The following is a 16,465-nucleotide window of genomic DNA, read 5'->3' on the forward strand; positions in this document are numbered from 1 at the left end:
AGCGCGATTGAGCCAGATGGGCTCTGGACAGGCTGTACTCGCACAGCCTAGGATGAAGCCTGACTGCCATTTTATTTTTGTCTAAATGTGTTACTATTGTTCCAGTGGTTTATAAATAAAAATACAAAGAGTACAATGCATTTTCTTGTCTTTTCTGATATCAGTTTAGGGATTCGTAGTTGATTGCACAAGGCTATTAATACCCATAGCCCAACAGTACATAGAAAATGGACAGATTATGGCCCATTGACCATTGTTACCAAATTATCCATGACTCTCTACCTAAAGGACATTTTGCGCCACTTCCCTATTTTACACCTTCTTCGTCCAATGCTTCTTTCTGTGGAGTATTTAATGCACCACCACTCTCTTCATACATAAAGTATTCCTTTCGTTTTTAAGTAAATATTGTGCCTCTCATTCTATGTGGTGCATCTTTAAAGATTAGGTCGATTTGTAATATTGGAGATTTCTCCAATGCCTTGGTGCTGTTTATTTATCAGTGTGTTTAAATTGTTTTAGGGAATAGTTCAGGATTTGCTCTTCCGCATTCAGTGGGAAGATAACCAGCTCCCGATCCGCTCTTACTGTCTGCTCTGCTCTAAACTTTGTTTTCTGTGTTTGTGTTAACAGATTATCACCAAGCCTCGCAGGGATGACCTTGACGGCTCTTTTGACAGCTCTGATGAGCGCCTGATAGCTGGGCCAGCTGGCAGGCAGTTCCATTCTGCTAGGTTGTTAATGACCCATTCAGCCCCCTCATCAGCTCAGAAAGATTCCCTAACTCCGGTCTTAAATCGATCTTCTCTTCGGGAAAGGTAATGTTGGCTCCAGTCTTCTCTTTTGTGAGATGGTGAATTGCTTCCACCTTGGCGCGAATTAACTGCAGTTTATTATTATTAGCCGGCTGCGCTTTATTGCAAGGAAAGCGCTGGCAATAAATACAGACATGGCAGGACTATCTAGGATTGTTAAGCTTGCAACAGCTGTCTGAAGGAGCTCTTCATGTATCGTTTATTTTGTTGGTTTGATGAAATGCATGTGCTTGAAACTGAAGCATTTGTCTACTGAAGAGTTCGACATGGCGCTGACACGCTTTGTGTCTTGCATATCGTAGTGGTAGATAAAAACGCAAAGTCCCAAACCTAATGAAAACATGAAATAAAGCACTGGCAACATTTTGAGTTCAGACTAATATATAAATATATATATATATATATATATATATATATATATATATATATATATATATATATATATATATATATATATATATATATATATATATATATATATTAAGTTTGCTGCTGTGTAAAAAAATAAAATACACTTTGTTTACAGCGCAGAGATAAATATTGTAATGTGTGATGACTCAGTCTACTTTTGAGATGTAAAACCATCCTTCATGCTTTGCCATGCAAGCTCTCCATAAGAGATGGAATGATACACCAAATATCCAATAGCACGATGTGAAAGTCATCATGGGATGAACCAAAGCCCACTGTGTGTATATAGTCACTTGGGCTGAGCCGTTAAGCCACACCTAACAAGAAAAGCAGTTTCCTGGGCCTATCCTTCCTTCAAAATAGTTGGGTTTATTTTCACCTTAACCCACATTCTGTAGTACCTTTTTACTTCAGTGTCTGCTGTTGGTTCATGTATATCTTAACATGTTTTCAAGTGCAAACCTAGCTAGGCGGGTGTGGAGCTATTCACAAAGAACATAAAACCAAACAAAATATTGAAAAGAAAGTCAGAAAAAAAAAATGTCTAGATGACTGCAGAAAAGGAAACAAAGGGAAAATTAATCTTGGCTCAAGAATGTTTGATGTACTGATTTTATAGATCTTACTTGCATATTCACTTGACTTTTACAAAGAATAAAATAGCATTTTTAGGTCGAGCTGACGTTAGCATTCATGCGAAGCATGAATGCTGTCAGCTCGACAACTAATGTGATCCGTTTTTAGGAGAGTGGACACCAAAGTGTTACGAGCGTTTTCAGTGCCGGATTTCACCTCGGGAGCGCGCAGCATTGTCTGCAGTGGCAGTGTCAGTTTCGCTTTTTTATTAATTTCGTTTTTCCCGAGGCTGGCTGAGGCTGGCTTGGAATGAACAGGCTTGCCCCCGCGCATGCGCAGAGTAACTCACAGCCCTTGTTTATATTTGTTTTAGTTCCGTGATGCTCCGATCTTTGCCCCTTCCGAGTGGAGCTTCCGAGTGGAGCTTCCGAGTGGAGCTTCCGAGTGGAGCTTCCGAGTGGAGCTTCAGAGTGGAGCTTCAGAGTGCAGAGTGGAGCTTCAGAGTGGAGCTTCAGAGTGGAGCTTCAGAGTGGAGCTTCAGAGTGGAGCTTCAGAGTGCAGAGTGGAGCTTCAGAGTGGAGCTTCAGAGTGGAGCTTCAGAGTGGAGCTTCAGAGTGGAGCTTCAGAGTGCAGAGTGGAGCTTCAGAGTGCAGAGTGGAGCTTCAGAGTGGAGCTTCAGAGTGGAGCTTCAGAGTGGAGCTTCAGAGTGGAGCTTCAGAGTGGAGCTTCAGAGTGGAGCTTCAGAGTGCAGAGTGGAGCTTCAGAGTGCAGAGTGGAGCTTCAGAGTGGAGCTTCAGAGTGGAGCTTCAGAGTGGAGCTTCAGAGTGGAGCTTCAGAGTGGAGCTTCAGAGTGGAGCTTCAGAGTGCAGAGTGGAGCTTCAGAGTGCAGAGTGGAGCTTCAGAGTGCAGAGTGGAGCTTCAGAGTGGAGCTTCAGAGTGGAGCTTCAGAGTGGAGCTTCAGAGTGGAGCTTCAGAGTGGAGCTTCAGAGTGCAGAGTGGAGCTTCAGAGTGGAGCTTCAGAGTGGAGCTTCAGAGTGGAGCTTCAGAGTGCAGAGTGGAGCTTCAGAGTGGAGCTTCGGAGTGGAGCTTCGGAGTGGAGCTTCAGAGTGGAGCTTCAGAGTGGAGCTTCAGAGTGCAGAGTGGAGCTTCAGAGTGGAGCTTCAGAGTGGAGCTTCAGAGTGGAGCTTCAGAGTGCAGAGTGGAGCTTCAGAGTGGAGCTTCAGAGTGGAGCTTCAGAGTGGAGCTTCGGAGTGCAGAGTGCAGATTCAGAGTGGAGCTTCAGAGTGGAGCTTCAGAGTGGAGCTTCAGAGTGGAGCTTCAGAGTGGAGCTTCAGAGTGGAGCTTCAGAGTGGAGCTTCGGAGTGCAGAGTGCAGATTCGGAGTGGAGCTTCAGAGTGGAGTGGAGCTTCAGAGTGGAGTGGAGCTTCAGAGTGGAGAGTGGAGCTTCAGAGTGGAGCTTCAGAGTGGAGAGTGGAGATTCAGAGTGGAGATTCAGAGTGGAGAGTGGAGCTTCAGAGTGGAGCTTCAGAGTGGAGCTTCAGAGTGGAGCTTCAGAGTGGAGCTTCAGAGTGGAGCTTCAGAGTGGAGCTTCAGAGTGGAGATTCAGAGTGCAGATTCGGAGTGGAGCTTCGGAGTGGAGCTGAGCTTCAGAGTGGAGCTTCAGAGTGCAGAGTGGAGCTTCAGAGTGGAGCTTCAGAGTGCAGAGTGGAGCTTCAGAGTGGAGCTTCAGAGTGCAGAGTGGAGCTTCAGAGTGGAGCTTCAGAGTGCAGAGTGGAGCTTCAGAGTGGAGCTTCAGAGTGGAGCTTCAGAGTGGAGCTTCAGAGTGGAGCTTCAGAGTGGAGCTTCAGAGTGGAGCTTCAGAGTGCAGAGTGGAGCTTCAGAGTGGAGCTTCAGAGTGGAGCTTCAGAGTGGAGCTTCAGAGTGGAGCTTCAGAGTGGAGCTTCAGAGTGGAGCTTCAGAGTGGAGCTTCGGAGTGGAGCTTCAGAGTGGAGCTTCAGAGTGGAGCTTCAGAGTGGAGCTTCGGAGTGGAGCTTCGGAGTGGAGCTTCAGAGTGGAGTGGAGCTTCAGAGTGGAGTGGAGCTTCAGAGTGGAGCTTCAGAGTGCAGAGTGGAGCTTCAGAGTGGAGCTTCAGAGTGCAGAGTGGAGCTTCAGAGTGGAGCTTCAGAGTGCAGAGTGGAGCTTCAGAGTGGAGCTTCAGAGTGGAGCTTCAGAGTGGAGCTTCAGAGTGGAGCTTCAGAGTGGAGTGGAGCTTCAGAGTGGAGCTTCAGAGTGGAGCTTCAGAGTGGAGAGTGGAGATTCAGAGTGGAGATTCAGAGTGGAGAGTGGAGCTTCAGAGTGGAGATTCAGAGTGGAGAGTGGAGCTTCAGAGTGGAGATTCAGAGTGGAGAGTGGAGCTTCAGAGTGCAGAGTGGAGCTTCAGAGTGGAGCTTCAGAGTGCAGAGTGGAGCTTCAGAGTGGAGCTTCAGAGTGCAGAGTGGAGCTTCAGAGTGGAGCTTCAGAGTGCAGAGTGGAGCTTCAGAGTGCAGAGTGGAGCTTCAGAGTGGAGCTTAAGAGTGCAGAGTGGAGCTTCAGAGTGCAGAGTGGAGCTTCAGAGTGGAGCTTCAGAGTGGAGCTTCAGAGTGGAGCTTCAGAGTGGAGCTTCAGAGTGGAGCTTCAGAGTGGAGCTTCAGAGTGGAGCTTCAGAGTGGAGCTTCAGAGTGCAGAGTGGAGCTTCAGAGTGGAGCTTCAGAGTGGAGCTTCAGAGTGGAGCTTCAGAGTGGAGCTTCAGAGTGGAGCTTCAGAGTGCAGAGTGGAGCTTCAGAGTGGAGCTTCAGAGTGCAGAGTGGAGCTTCAGAGTGGAGCTTCAGAGTGCAGAGTGGAGCTTCAGAGTGGAGCTTCAGAGTGCAGAGTGGAGCTTCAGAGTGGAGCTTCAGAGTGCAGAGTGGAGCTTCAGAGTGCAGAGTGGAGCTTCAGAGTGCAGAGTGGAGCTTCAGAGTGGAGCTTCAGAGTGGAGCTTCAGAGTGGAGCTTCAGAGTGCAGAGTGGAGCTTCAGAGTGGAGCTTCAGAGTGCAGAGTGGAGCTTCAGAGTGGAGCTTCAGAGTGCAGAGTGGAGCTTCAGAGTGGAGCTTCAGAGTGCAGAGTGGAGCTTCAGAGTGGAGCTTCAGAGTGCAGAGTGGAGCTTCAGAGTGCAGAGTGGAGCTTCAGAGTGGAGCTTCAGAGTGCAGAGTGGAGCTTCAGAGTGGAGCTTCAGAGTGCAGAGTGGAGCTTCAGAGTGGAGCTTCAGAGTGCAGAGTAGAGCTTCAGAGTGGAGCTTCAGAGTGCAGAGTGGAGCTTCAGAGTGGAGCTTCAGAGTGCAGAGTGGAGCTTCAGAGTGGAGCTTCAGAGTGCAGAGTGGAGCTTCAGAGTGCAGAGTGGAGCTTCAGAGTGGAGCTTCAGAGTGCAGAGTGGAGCTTCAGAGTGCAGAGTGGAGCTTCAGAGTGCAGAGTGGAGCTTCAGAGTGGAGCTTCAGAGTGGAGCTTCAGAGTGGAGCTTCAGAGTGGAGCTTCAGAGTGGAGCTTCAGAGTGGAGCTTCAGATTCAGAGTGGAGCTGCAGAGTAGAGCTGCAGAGTGGAGCTTCAGAGTGGAGCTTCAGAGTGGAGCTTCAGAGTGCAGAGTGGAGCTTCAGAGTGGAGCTTCAGAGTGCAGAGTGGAGCTTCAGAGTGGAGCTTCAGAGTGGAGCTTCAGAGTGCAGAGTGGAGCTTCAGAGTGGAGCTTCAGAGTGGAGCTTCAGAGTGGAGCTTCAGAGTGCAGAGTGGAGCTTCAGAGTGGAGCTTCAGAGTGCAGAGTGGAGCTTCAGAGTGCAGAGTGGAGCTTCAGAGTGCAGAGTGGAGCTTCAGAGTGCAGAGTGGAGCTTCAGAGTGGAGCTTCAGAGTGGAGCTTCAGAGTGGAGCTTCAGAGTGGAGCTTCAGAGTGGAGCTTCAGAGTGGAGCTTCAGAGTGCAGAGTGGAGCTTCAGAGTGCAGAGTGGAGCTTCAGAGTGGAGCTTCAGAGTGGAGCTTCAGAGTGGAGCTTCAGAGTGGAGCTTCAGAGTGGAGCTTCAGAGTGCAGAGTGGAGCTTCAGAGTGGAGCTTCAGAGTGGAGCTTCAGAGTGGAGCTTCAGAGTGGAGCTTCAGAGTGGAGCTTCAGAGTGCAGAGTGGAGCTTCAGAGTGGAGCTTCAGAGTGGAGCTTCGGAGTGGAGCTTCGGAGTGGAGCTTCAGAGTGGAGCTTCAGAGTGGAGCTTCAGAGTGCAGAGTGGAGCTTCAGAGTGGAGCTTCAGAGTGCAGAGTGGAGCTTCAGAGTGGAGCTTCAGAGTGCAGAGTGGAGCTTCAGAGTGGAGCTTCAGAGTGGAGCTTCAGAGTGGAGCTTCAGAGTGGAGCTTCAGAGTGGAGCTTCAGAGTGGAGCTTCAGAGTGGAGCTTCGGAGTGGAGCTTCGGAGTGCAGAGTGCAGATTCAGAGTGGAGCTTCAGAGTGGAGCTTCAGAGTGGAGCTTCAGAGTGGAGCTTCAGAGTGGAGCTTCAGAGTGGAGCTTCAGAGTGGAGCTTCGGAGTGCAGAGTGCAGATTCGGAGTGGAGCTTCAGAGTGGAGCTTCGGAGTGGAGCTTCGGAGTGGAGCTTCAGAGTGGAGCTTCAGAGTGGAGCTTCAGAGTGCAGAGTGGAGCTTCAGAGTGGAGCTTCAGAGTGGAGCTTCAGAGTGGAGCTTCAGAGTGCAGAGTGGAGCTTCAGAGTGGAGCTTCAGAGTGGAGCTTCAGAGTGGAGCTTCAGAGTGGAGCTTCAGAGTGGAGCTTCGGAGTGCAGAGTGCAGATTCAGAGTGGAGCTTCAGAGTGGAGCTTCAGAGTGGAGCTTCAGAGTGGAGCTTCAGAGTGGAGCTTCAGAGTGGAGCTTCAGAGTGGAGCTTCGGAGTGCAGAGTGCAGATTCGGAGTGGAGCTTCAGAGTGGAGTGGAGCTTCAGAGTGGAGCTTCAGAGTGGAGCTTCAGAGTGGAGAGTGGAGATTCAGAGTGGAGATTCAGAGTGGAGAGTGGAGCTTCAGAGTGGAGCTTCAGAGTGGAGCTTCAGAGTGGAGCTTCAGAGTGGAGCTTCAGAGTGGAGCTTCAGAGTGGAGCTTCAGAGTGGAGATTCAGAGTGCAGATTCGGAGTGGAGCTTCGGAGTGGAGCTGAGCTTCAGAGTGGAGCTTCAGAGTGCAGAGTGGAGCTTCAGAGTGGAGCTTCAGAGTGCAGAGTGGAGCTTCAGAGTGGAGCTTCAGAGTGCAGAGTGGAGCTTCAGAGTGGAGCTTCAGAGTGCAGAGTGGAGCTTCAGAGTGGAGCTTCAGAGTGGAGCTTCAGAGTGGAGCTTCAGAGTGGAGCTTCAGAGTGGAGCTTCAGAGTGGAGCTTCAGAGTGCAGAGTGGAGCTTCAGAGTGGAGCTTCAGAGTGGAGCTTCAGAGTGGAGCTTCAGAGTGGAGCTTCAGAGTGGAGCTTCAGAGTGGAGCTTCGGAGTGGAGCTTCGGAGTGGAGCTTCGGAGTGGAGCTTCAGAGTGGAGTGGAGCTTCAGAGTGGAGCTTCAGAGTGCAGAGTGGAGCTTCAGAGTGGAGCTTCAGAGTGCAGAGTGGAGCTTCAGAGTGGAGCTTCAGAGTGCAGAGTGGAGCTTCAGAGTGGAGCTTCAGAGTGGAGCTTCAGAGTGGAGCTTCAGAGTGGAGCTTCAGAGTGGAGTGGAGCTTCAGAGTGGAGCTTCAGAGTGGAGCTTCAGAGTGGAGAGTGGAGATTCAGAGTGGAGATTCAGAGTGGAGAGTGGAGCTTCAGAGTGGAGATTCAGAGTGGAGAGTGGAGCTTCAGAGTGGAGATTCAGAGTGGAGAGTGGAGCTTCAGAGTGCAGAGTGGAGCTTCAGAGTGGAGCTTCAGAGTGCAGAGTGGAGCTTCAGAGTGGAGCTTCAGAGTGCAGAGTGGAGCTTCAGAGTGGAGCTTCAGAGTGCAGAGTGGAGCTTCAGAGTGCAGAGTGGAGCTTCAGAGTGGAGCTTAAGAGTGCAGAGTGGAGCTTCAGAGTGCAGAGTGGAGCTTCAGAGTGGAGCTTCAGAGTGGAGCTTCAGAGTGGAGCTTCAGAGTGGAGCTTCAGAGTGGAGCTTCAGAGTGGAGCTTCAGAGTGGAGCTTCAGAGTGCAGAGTGGAGCTTCAGAGTGGAGCTTCAGAGTGGAGCTTCAGAGTGGAGCTTCAGAGTGGAGCTTCAGAGTGGAGCTTCAGAGTGCAGAGTGGAGCTTCAGAGTGGAGCTTCAGAGTGCAGAGTGGAGCTTCAGAGTGGAGCTTCAGAGTGCAGAGTGGAGCTTCAGAGTGGAGCTTCAGAGTGCAGAGTGGAGCTTCAGAGTGGAGCTTCAGAGTGCAGAGTGGAGCTTCAGAGTGCAGAGTGGAGCTTCAGAGTGGAGCTTCAGAGTGCAGAGTGGAGCTTCAGAGTGCAGAGTGGAGCTTCAGAGTGCAGAGTGGAGCTTCAGAGTGGAGCTTCAGAGTGGAGCTTCAGAGTGGAGCTTCAGAGTGCAGAGTGGAGCTTCAGAGTGGAGCTTCAGAGTGCAGAGTGGAGCTTCAGAGTGGAGCTTCAGAGTGCAGAGTGGAGCTTCAGAGTGGAGCTTCAGAGTGCAGAGTGGAGCTTCAGAGTGGAGCTTCAGAGTGCAGAGTGGAGCTTCAGAGTGCAGAGTGGAGCTTCAGAGTGGAGCTTCAGAGTGCAGAGTGGAGCTTCAGAGTGGAGCTTCAGAGTGCAGAGTGGAGCTTCAGAGTGGAGCTTCAGAGTGCAGAGTGGAGCTTCAGAGTGGAGCTTCAGAGTGCAGAGTGGAGCTTCAGAGTGGAGCTTCAGAGTGGAGCTTCAGAGTGGAGCTTCAGAGTGGAGCTTCAGAGTGCAGAGTGGAGCTTCAGAGTGGAGCTTCAGAGTGCAGAGTGGAGCTTCAGAGTGGAGCTTCAGAGTGCAGAGTGGAGCTTCAGAGTGGAGCTTCAGAGTGCAGAGTGGAGCTTCAGAGTGGAGCTTCAGAGTGCAGAGTGGAGCTTCAGAGTGGAGCTTCAGAGTGCAGAGTGGAGCTTCAGAGTGCAGAGTGGAGCTTCAGAGTGGAGCTTCAGAGTGCAGAGTGGAGCTTCAGAGTGCAGAGTGGAGCTTCAGAGTGCAGAGTGGAGCTTCAGAGTGGAGCTTCAGAGTGGAGCTTCAGAGTGGAGCTTCAGAGTGGAGCTTCAGATTCAGAGTGGAGCTGCAGAGTGGAGCTGCAGAGTGGAGCTTCAGAGTGGAGCTTCAGAGTGGAGCTTCAGAGTGCAGAGTGGAGCTTCAGAGTGGAGCTTCAGAGTGCAGAGTGGAGCTTCAGAGTGGAGCTTCAGAGTGGAGCTTCAGAGTGCAGAGTGGAGCTTCAGAGTGGAGCTTCAGAGTGGAGCTTCAGAGTGGAGCTTCAGAGTGCAGAGTGGAGCTTCAGAGTGGAGCTTCAGAGTGCAGAGTGGAGCTTCAGAGTGCAGAGTGGAGCTTCAGAGTGGAGCTTCAGAGTGGAGCTTCAGAGTGGAGCTTCAGAGTGGAGCTTCAGAGTGGAGCTTCAGAGTGGAGCTTCAGAGTGCAGAGTGGAGCTTCAGAGTGCAGAGTGGAGCTTCAGAGTGCAGAGTGGAGCTTCAGAGTGGAGCTTCAGAGTGGAGCTTCAGAGTGGAGCTTCAGAGTGCAGAGTGGAGCTTCAGAGTGGAGCTTCAGAGTGCAGAGTGGAGCTTCAGAGTGGAGCTTCAGAGTGCAGAGTGGAGCTTCAGAGTGGAGCTTCAGAGTGCAGAGTGGAGCTTCAGAGTGCAGAGTGGAGCTTCAGAGTGGAGCTTCAGAGTGCAGAGTGGAGCTTCAGAGTGCAGAGTGGAGCTTCAGAGTGCAGAGTGGAGCTTCAGAGTGGAGCTTCAGAGTGGAGCTTCAGAGTGGAGCTTCAGAGTGGAGCTTCAGATTCAGAGTGGAGCTGCAGAGTGGAGCTGCAGAGTGGAGCTTCAGAGTGGAGCTTCAGAGTGGAGCTTCAGAGTGCAGAGTGGAGCTTCAGAGTGGAGCTTCAGAGTGCAGAGTGGAGCTTCAGAGTGGAGCTTCAGAGTGGAGCTTCAGAGTGCAGAGTGGAGCTTCAGAGTGGAGCTTCAGAGTGGAGCTTCAGAGTGGAGCTTCAGAGTGCAGAGTGGAGCTTCAGAGTGGAGCTTCAGAGTGCAGAGTGGAGCTTCAGAGTGCAGAGTGGAGCTTCAGAGTGGAGCTTCAGAGTGGAGCTTCAGAGTGGAGCTTCAGAGTGGAGCTTCAGAGTGGAGCTTCAGAGTGGAGCTTCAGAGTGCAGAGTGGAGCTTCAGAGTGCAGAGTGGAGCTTCAGAGTGCAGAGTGGAGCTTCAGAGTGGAGCTTCAGAGTGGAGCTTCAGAGTGGAGCTTCAGAGTGGAGCTTCAGAGTGGAGCTTCAGAGTGCAGAGTGGAGCTTCAGAGTGGAGCTTCAGAGTGGAGCTTCAGAGTGGAGCTTCAGAGTGGAGCTTCAGAGTGGAGCTTCAGAGTGCAGAGTGGAGCTTCAGAGTGGAGCTTCAGAGTGGAGCTTCAGAGTGGAGCTTCGGAGTGGAGCTTCGGAGTGGAGCTTCAGAGTGGAGCTTCAGAGTGGAGCTTCAGAGTGCAGAGTGGAGCTTCAGAGTGGAGCTTCAGAGTGCAGAGTGGAGCTTCAGAGTGGAGCTTCAGAGTGCAGAGTGGAGCTTCAGAGTGGAGCTTCAGAGTGGAGCTTCAGAGTGGAGCTTCAGAGTGGAGCTTCAGAGTGGAGCTTCAGAGTGGAGCTTCAGAGTGGAGCTTCGGAGTGGAGCTTCGGAGTGCAGAGTGCAGATTCAGAGTGGAGCTTCAGAGTGGAGCTTCAGAGTGGAGCTTCAGAGTGGAGCTTCAGAGTGGAGCTTCAGAGTGGAGCTTCAGAGTGGAGCTTCGGAGTGCAGAGTGCAGATTCGGAGTGGAGCTTCAGAGTGGAGTGGAGCTTCAGAGTGGAGCTTCAGAGTGGAGCTTCAGAGTGGAGAGTGGAGATTCAGAGTGGAGATTCAGAGTGGAGAGTGGAGCTTCAGAGTGGAGCTTCAGAGTGGAGCTTCAGAGTGGAGCTTCAGAGTGGAGCTTCAGAGTGGAGCTTCAGAGTGGAGCTTCAGAGTGGAGCTTCAGAGTGGAGATTCAGAGTGGAGATTCAGAGTGCAGATTCAGAGTGCAGATTCGGAGTGGAGCTTCGGAGTGGAGCTGAGCTTCAGAGTGGAGCTTCAGAGTGCAGAGTGGAGCTTCAGAGTGGAGCTTCAGAGTGCAGAGTGGAGCTTCAGAGTGGAGCTTCAGAGTGCAGAGTGGAGCTTCAGAGTGGAGCTTCAGAGTGCAGAGTGGAGCTTCAGAGTGGAGCTTCAGAGTGGAGCTTCAGAGTGGAGCTTCAGAGTGGAGCTTCAGAGTGGAGCTTCAGAGTGGAGCTTCAGAGTGGAGCTTCAGAGTGGAGCTTCAGAGCGGAGCTTCAGAGTGCAGAGTGGAGCTTCAGAGTGGAGCTTCAGAGTGGAGCTTCAGAGTGGAGCTTCAGAGTGGAGCTTCAGAGTGGAGCTTCAGAGTGGAGCTTCAGAGTGGAGCTTCAGAGTGGAGCTTCGGAGTGGAGCTTCGGAGTGGAGCTTCAGAGTGGAGTGGAGCTTCAGAGTGGAGCTTCAGAGTGCAGAGTGGAGCTTCAGAGTGGAGCTTCAGAGTGCAGAGTGGAGCTTCAGAGTGGAGCTTCAGAGTGCAGAGTGGAGCTTCAGAGTGGAGCTTCAGAGTGGAGCTTCAGAGTGGAGCTTCAGAGTGGAGCTTCAGAGTGGAGCTTCAGAGTGGAGCTTCAGAGTGGAGCTTCGGAGTGGAGCTTCGGAGTGGAGCTTCAGAGTGGAGTGGAGCTTCAGAGTGGAGCTTCAGAGTGCAGAGTGGAGCTTCAGAGTGGAGCTTCAGAGTGCAGAGTGGAGCTTCAGAGTGGAGCTTCAGAGTGCAGAGTGGAGCTTCAGAGTGGAGCTTCAGAGTGGAGCTTCAGAGTGGAGCTTCAGAGTGGAGCTTCAGAGTGGAGCTTCAGAGTGGAGCTTCGGAGTGCAGAGTGCAGATTCAGAGTGCAGATTCGGAGTGGAGCTTCAGAGTGGAGTGGAGCTTCAGAGTGGAGCTTCAGAGTGGAGCTTCAGAGTGGAGTGGAGCTTCAGAGTGCTTCAGAGTGGAGCTTCAGAGTGGAGAGTGGAGATTCAGAGTGGAGATTCAGAGTGGAGAGTGGAGCTTCAGAGTGGAGATTCAGAGTGGAGAGTGGAGCTTCAGAGTGGAGATTCAGAGTGGAGAGTGGAGCTTCAGAGTTGAGATTCAGAGTGCAGAGTGGAGCTTCAGAGTGCAGAGTGGAGCTTCAGAGTGCAGAGTGGAGATTCAGAGTGGAGCTTCAGAGTGCAGAGTGGAGATTCAGAGTGGAGCTGCAGAGTGGAGATTCAGAGTGGAGCTTCAGAGTGCAGAGTGGAGCTTCAGAGTGCAGAGTGGAGATTCAGAGTGCAAATTCAGAGTGCAGAGTGCAGATTCAGAGTGGAGCTTCAGAGTGCAGAGTGCAGATTCAGAGTGGAGCTTCAGAGTTCAGATTCAGAGTGGAGCTTCAGAGTGCAGAGTGGAGCTTCAGAGTGCAGATTCAGAGTGCAGATTCAGAGTGGAGCTTCAGAGTGGAGCTTCAGAGTGGAGCTTCAGAGTGGAGCTTCAGAGTGCAGAGTGGAGCTTCAGAGTGCAGAGTGGAGCTTCAGAGTGCAGAGTGGAGCTTCAGAGTGGAGCTTCAGAGTGGAGCTTCAGAGTGGAGCTTCAGAGTGGAGCTTCAGAGTGGAGCTTCAGAGTGCAGAGTGGAGCTTCAGAGTGCAGAGTGGAGCTTCAGAGTGCAGAGTGGAGCTTCAGAGTGGAGCTTCAGAGTGGAGCTTCAGAGTGGAGCTTCAGAGTGGAGCTTCAGAGTGGAGCTTCAGAGTGCAGAGTGGAGCTTCAGAGTGCAGAGTGGAGCTTCAGAGTGGAGCTTCAGAGTGGAGCTTCAGAGTGGAGCTTCAGAGTGGAGCTTCAGAGTGGAGCTTCAGAGTGGAGCTTCAGAGTGGAGCTTCAGAGTGGAGCTTCAGAGTGGAGCTTCGGAGTGGAGCTTCAGAGTGGAGCTTCAGAGTGCAGAGTGGAGCTTCAGAGTGGAGCTTCAGAGTGCAGAGTGGAGCTTCAGAGTGGAGCTTCAGAGTGCAGAGTGGAGCTTCAGAGTGGAGCTTCAGAGTGGAGCTTCAGAGTGGAGCTTCAGAGTGGAGCTTCAGAGTGGAGCTTCGGAGTGGAGCTTCGGAGTGGAGCTTCGGAGTGCAGAGTGCAGATTCAGAGTGGAGCTTCAGAGTGGAGCTTCAGAGTGGAGCTTCAGAGTGGAGCTTCAGAGTGGAGCTTCAGAGTGGAGCTTCAGAGTGGAGCTTCGGAGTGCAGAGTGCAGATTCGGAGTGGAGCTTCAGAGTGGAGTGGAGCTTCAGAGTGGAGCTTCAGAGTGGAGCTTCAGAGTGGAGAGTGGAGATTCAGAGTGGAGATTCAGAGTGGAGAGTGGAGCTTCAGAGTGGAGATTCAGAGTGGAGCTTCAGAGTGGAGCTTCAGAGTGGAGCTTCAGAGTGGAGCTTCAGAGTGGAGATTCAGAGTGCAGATTCAGAGTTGCATCATTGTAACAGGTGCATCAACCAACTGAGCTAGCTTGAAAAATTCCGGAGTGCAAACATACTAGATTAATAATGTAAGGTTCCTTTTGTAACACCTGCTTAGGACAGCTGCTAATCACCAAACATCTGATGCAGAGACACGCATTTTTTCCTTGACTGAAGCAACTATAACGATGATGCATATGTCATAAGTACATAGAAAGCTCACGAAAGTAAGCATGTGATGCTGAACATTTAAAAACATGATGGAATAACAATCTAGTATTTTAGCTATTCATCTTAACAAGACCAATGCATTGAACACCGTTACGTTGGCTGATAAAAGCGCATTTTATTTACAGTAGTCTAAAAGAGCAAAACTGCAGGAAAATGACCACTATACAAAATAAAAATAGCACTACTCTGCGCGCCGCCACTCCCGTGCACCATTTTAATTATGAAGACCCGGCCCGGCTCCAGTGCGTACCACTACCAACTATTTAATTAATTTTAAAAAGGCTCAGGCCAGGCCGGTAGGGCGTGCGCACCACGGCACCATAATTAATGTTTATAGGCCGGGGCCCGTTACCATCCGTCCCTGGCGTGCGTTGCGCACTGTAACTATTATAATATAGGCTTGCCTGCTTGCTTGCTTCAGCAGCAGCCGAGGGCAAATGGAGCAGGCGAGGAAGCAACAGGGGTTGGGGGGCTGGTTGAGTGCAAGGGCGAACCCAATATGGAGGGAAGCGGCACACAGGCAAGAACAGAGAGCAACACTGAGTGCGGCCCCGGGAGCAAAGAAGTACAGAAGCGAGAAAGCATGTTCTATAGGAGGGACAAACACGAGTGACAAGTTGGGACATAAATAAGAAGCAGGCAAATGCGCGACAGGAAAGCAACTAATTAGTGCACGCAGCAGGCCTGGAGGCAGGCAGCCAGCAGCAGCCCTGCCCCGCCGGTCGGTGACGGAGACGGAGTGACAGACTCTGAGTGACTTACTTTGGTCTTCGGACTCGGATTCGGAAATCGGACAGGGCCGCTCAGCGTGGGCGGGCCTGGCCGCCTGGCTGCTTTGTCTTGGACTTGGAAGGCAGTTAAGTTCGTAGTTTTCGTTGTTCTTCTCTTGTCTTCTTCTTTGGCTATGCGCGCCGCCTGCCGCGCCCCATATGCCACGCACAGGGGCTTACTGCTTATTGGCCCGCATAATGTTGTGCGTGCCCTGGGGCTGCCTGGCATTGCTCACCACCACTCAGCAGCAGCCAGCCCTGCTGCCCACGCCCCCCACGCACGCGGCACGCGCATACGCGGCGGCGGAAGTGCGGAACGGAAAGTGAAAGAAAAGGATAAAGGCCTGTCCCGCGTCCCGCCGCCATTTCATAGAATCAGGCGGGCTTAGACTAAGATAACAAAAAGTGCCTTACACACTGTGTAAGGCACGGTTTGTTATCATTGTCACTTTTGCCTCATGTAATGTAACGTTTGCCTTTGTATTTTGTTCACTAGTAATGTTCTCATGTATCAGTTCTGTTTCTATTGTGAATTCGCTCTGACACCTTCGGGTGAAGTCCGCACATCCCTTCTTACTCGGCTTGCTTAGCTGGCAGAATGGTGTTGCAGCGTTGGCTAGGAGTTTATTATAGTTGAGCTTTTTTCTTTCAGTCAAACAATAAAGTAACATTCATACAACCTAAATTCAGGATGCTGCCTCCCTGCCAATGTTTTAGTCATCTCTCTTTTTAAAGTCGGGAACATTCTGTTAAAACAGCTGTTTAGGATGTAAGGTATTACTTCTCACGAAACAGACTGATTTTTGATAATGTCCTGAATGCAGCAAGGACCGTCTGAATCAATGTAAAGAATTGCAGTGTTCCTAATGTTCTATATGCGATTTGCCTTCAACTAGTAATTACCATTGGATCATTGTGTGCTGTCTCACTCTTAATGCCTGTTTAAAAAGAGTGCTCTATATGCTGGACCCAAGTATGTTGCTATTTAAACAACACCAGCGATCAATGCACGCTTCCACCACACGCACACAGAACCAGACGTCGGTGCACGCTTTCACCAGGCGCACACACACACCACCAACCGTCAGTGCACACTTTCACCAGGCACACCCCATCAGCCGTCAATGCACGCTTTCACCGGGCACACACGCCACTAGCTGGCAGTGCACACTTCCACCAGGCACACACACCATTAGCCATCAGTGCACATTTTCTACAAGCACACACACACCACCAGCCATCAGTGCACGCATCAATGGTTAGCACATCCACAATTAACTATTGTAGCAATCGCAGTATGGCGCACTTTACTTCTAAACATGTCAGTGCACGCTTTTACACCATGCACACACACCATCAGCCATCAGTGCACACTTTCAACAGGCACACACACACCACTAGCCATCAGTACATGGTTTCATCAGGCATACCCACCACCGGCCGTCAGTACACACTTTCAACAGGCACAGACACCATAAGTCATCAGTGCACGCTTTCACCAGGCACAAACACCACCAGCCGTCAGTGCACGCTTTTACCGGGCACAAACACCAACAGCCGCCAGTGCACCCTTTCACCAGGCACAAACACCAACAGCCGTCAGTGCACGCTTTCACCGGGCACAAACACCACCAGCCACCAGTGCACCCTTTCACCAGGCACAAACACCACCAGCCGTCAGTGCACACTTTCACCAGGCACAGACGCCATAAGTTGTTCGTGCACGCTTTCACCGGGCACAAACACCACCATCCGTCAGTGCACGCTTTCACCGGGCACAAACACCACCAGCCAATACAGAGTTTGGAAAAGAATTCATGCAACACATTGTCATATACAATGCCAATAACTCAAACTTGAATGCTGCGAGACCTATTGCATTGCAAATGCTTGTTTTCTTATGTAACTTTACTGTCTTGAAAAGGCATTTGCTGCTTTTGATTAATCATTGTTCTCATTATGAAGCGTTTAAAACTGACAGAATGGAGTTGAGTGATTCCTTTCATGTTTGTTTCTTAGTTACAGACACTATAATGTATTTGTTAATTTTATTTATTTACATTGTTTTTCTAAATTG

At 51.0% G+C, this 16,465-nt stretch overlaps 1 protein-coding gene across 2 annotated transcripts in view; it reads left to right on the forward strand.

Annotated features, from left to right (window-relative positions):
* Nucleotides 1-16,465, forward strand: part of SPATA6 (spermatogenesis associated 6) — a 478,099-nt gene that overhangs the window by 202,340 nt on the left and 259,294 nt on the right. For both annotated transcript variants that reach the window (XM_078671405.1, XM_078671396.1), the window contains exon 6: nt 634-818. In XM_078671405.1, coding sequence (XP_078527531.1) covers nt 634-818 — 185 coding nt within the window. The remainder of the gene's footprint in view (nt 1-633; nt 819-16,465) is intronic.

The sequence above is a fragment of the Lissotriton helveticus genome, chromosome 1_2, assembly GCF_964261635.1.
Source record: "Lissotriton helveticus chromosome 1_2, aLisHel1.1, whole genome shotgun sequence".
Taxonomy (NCBI): domain Eukaryota; kingdom Metazoa; phylum Chordata; class Amphibia; order Caudata; family Salamandridae; genus Lissotriton; species Lissotriton helveticus.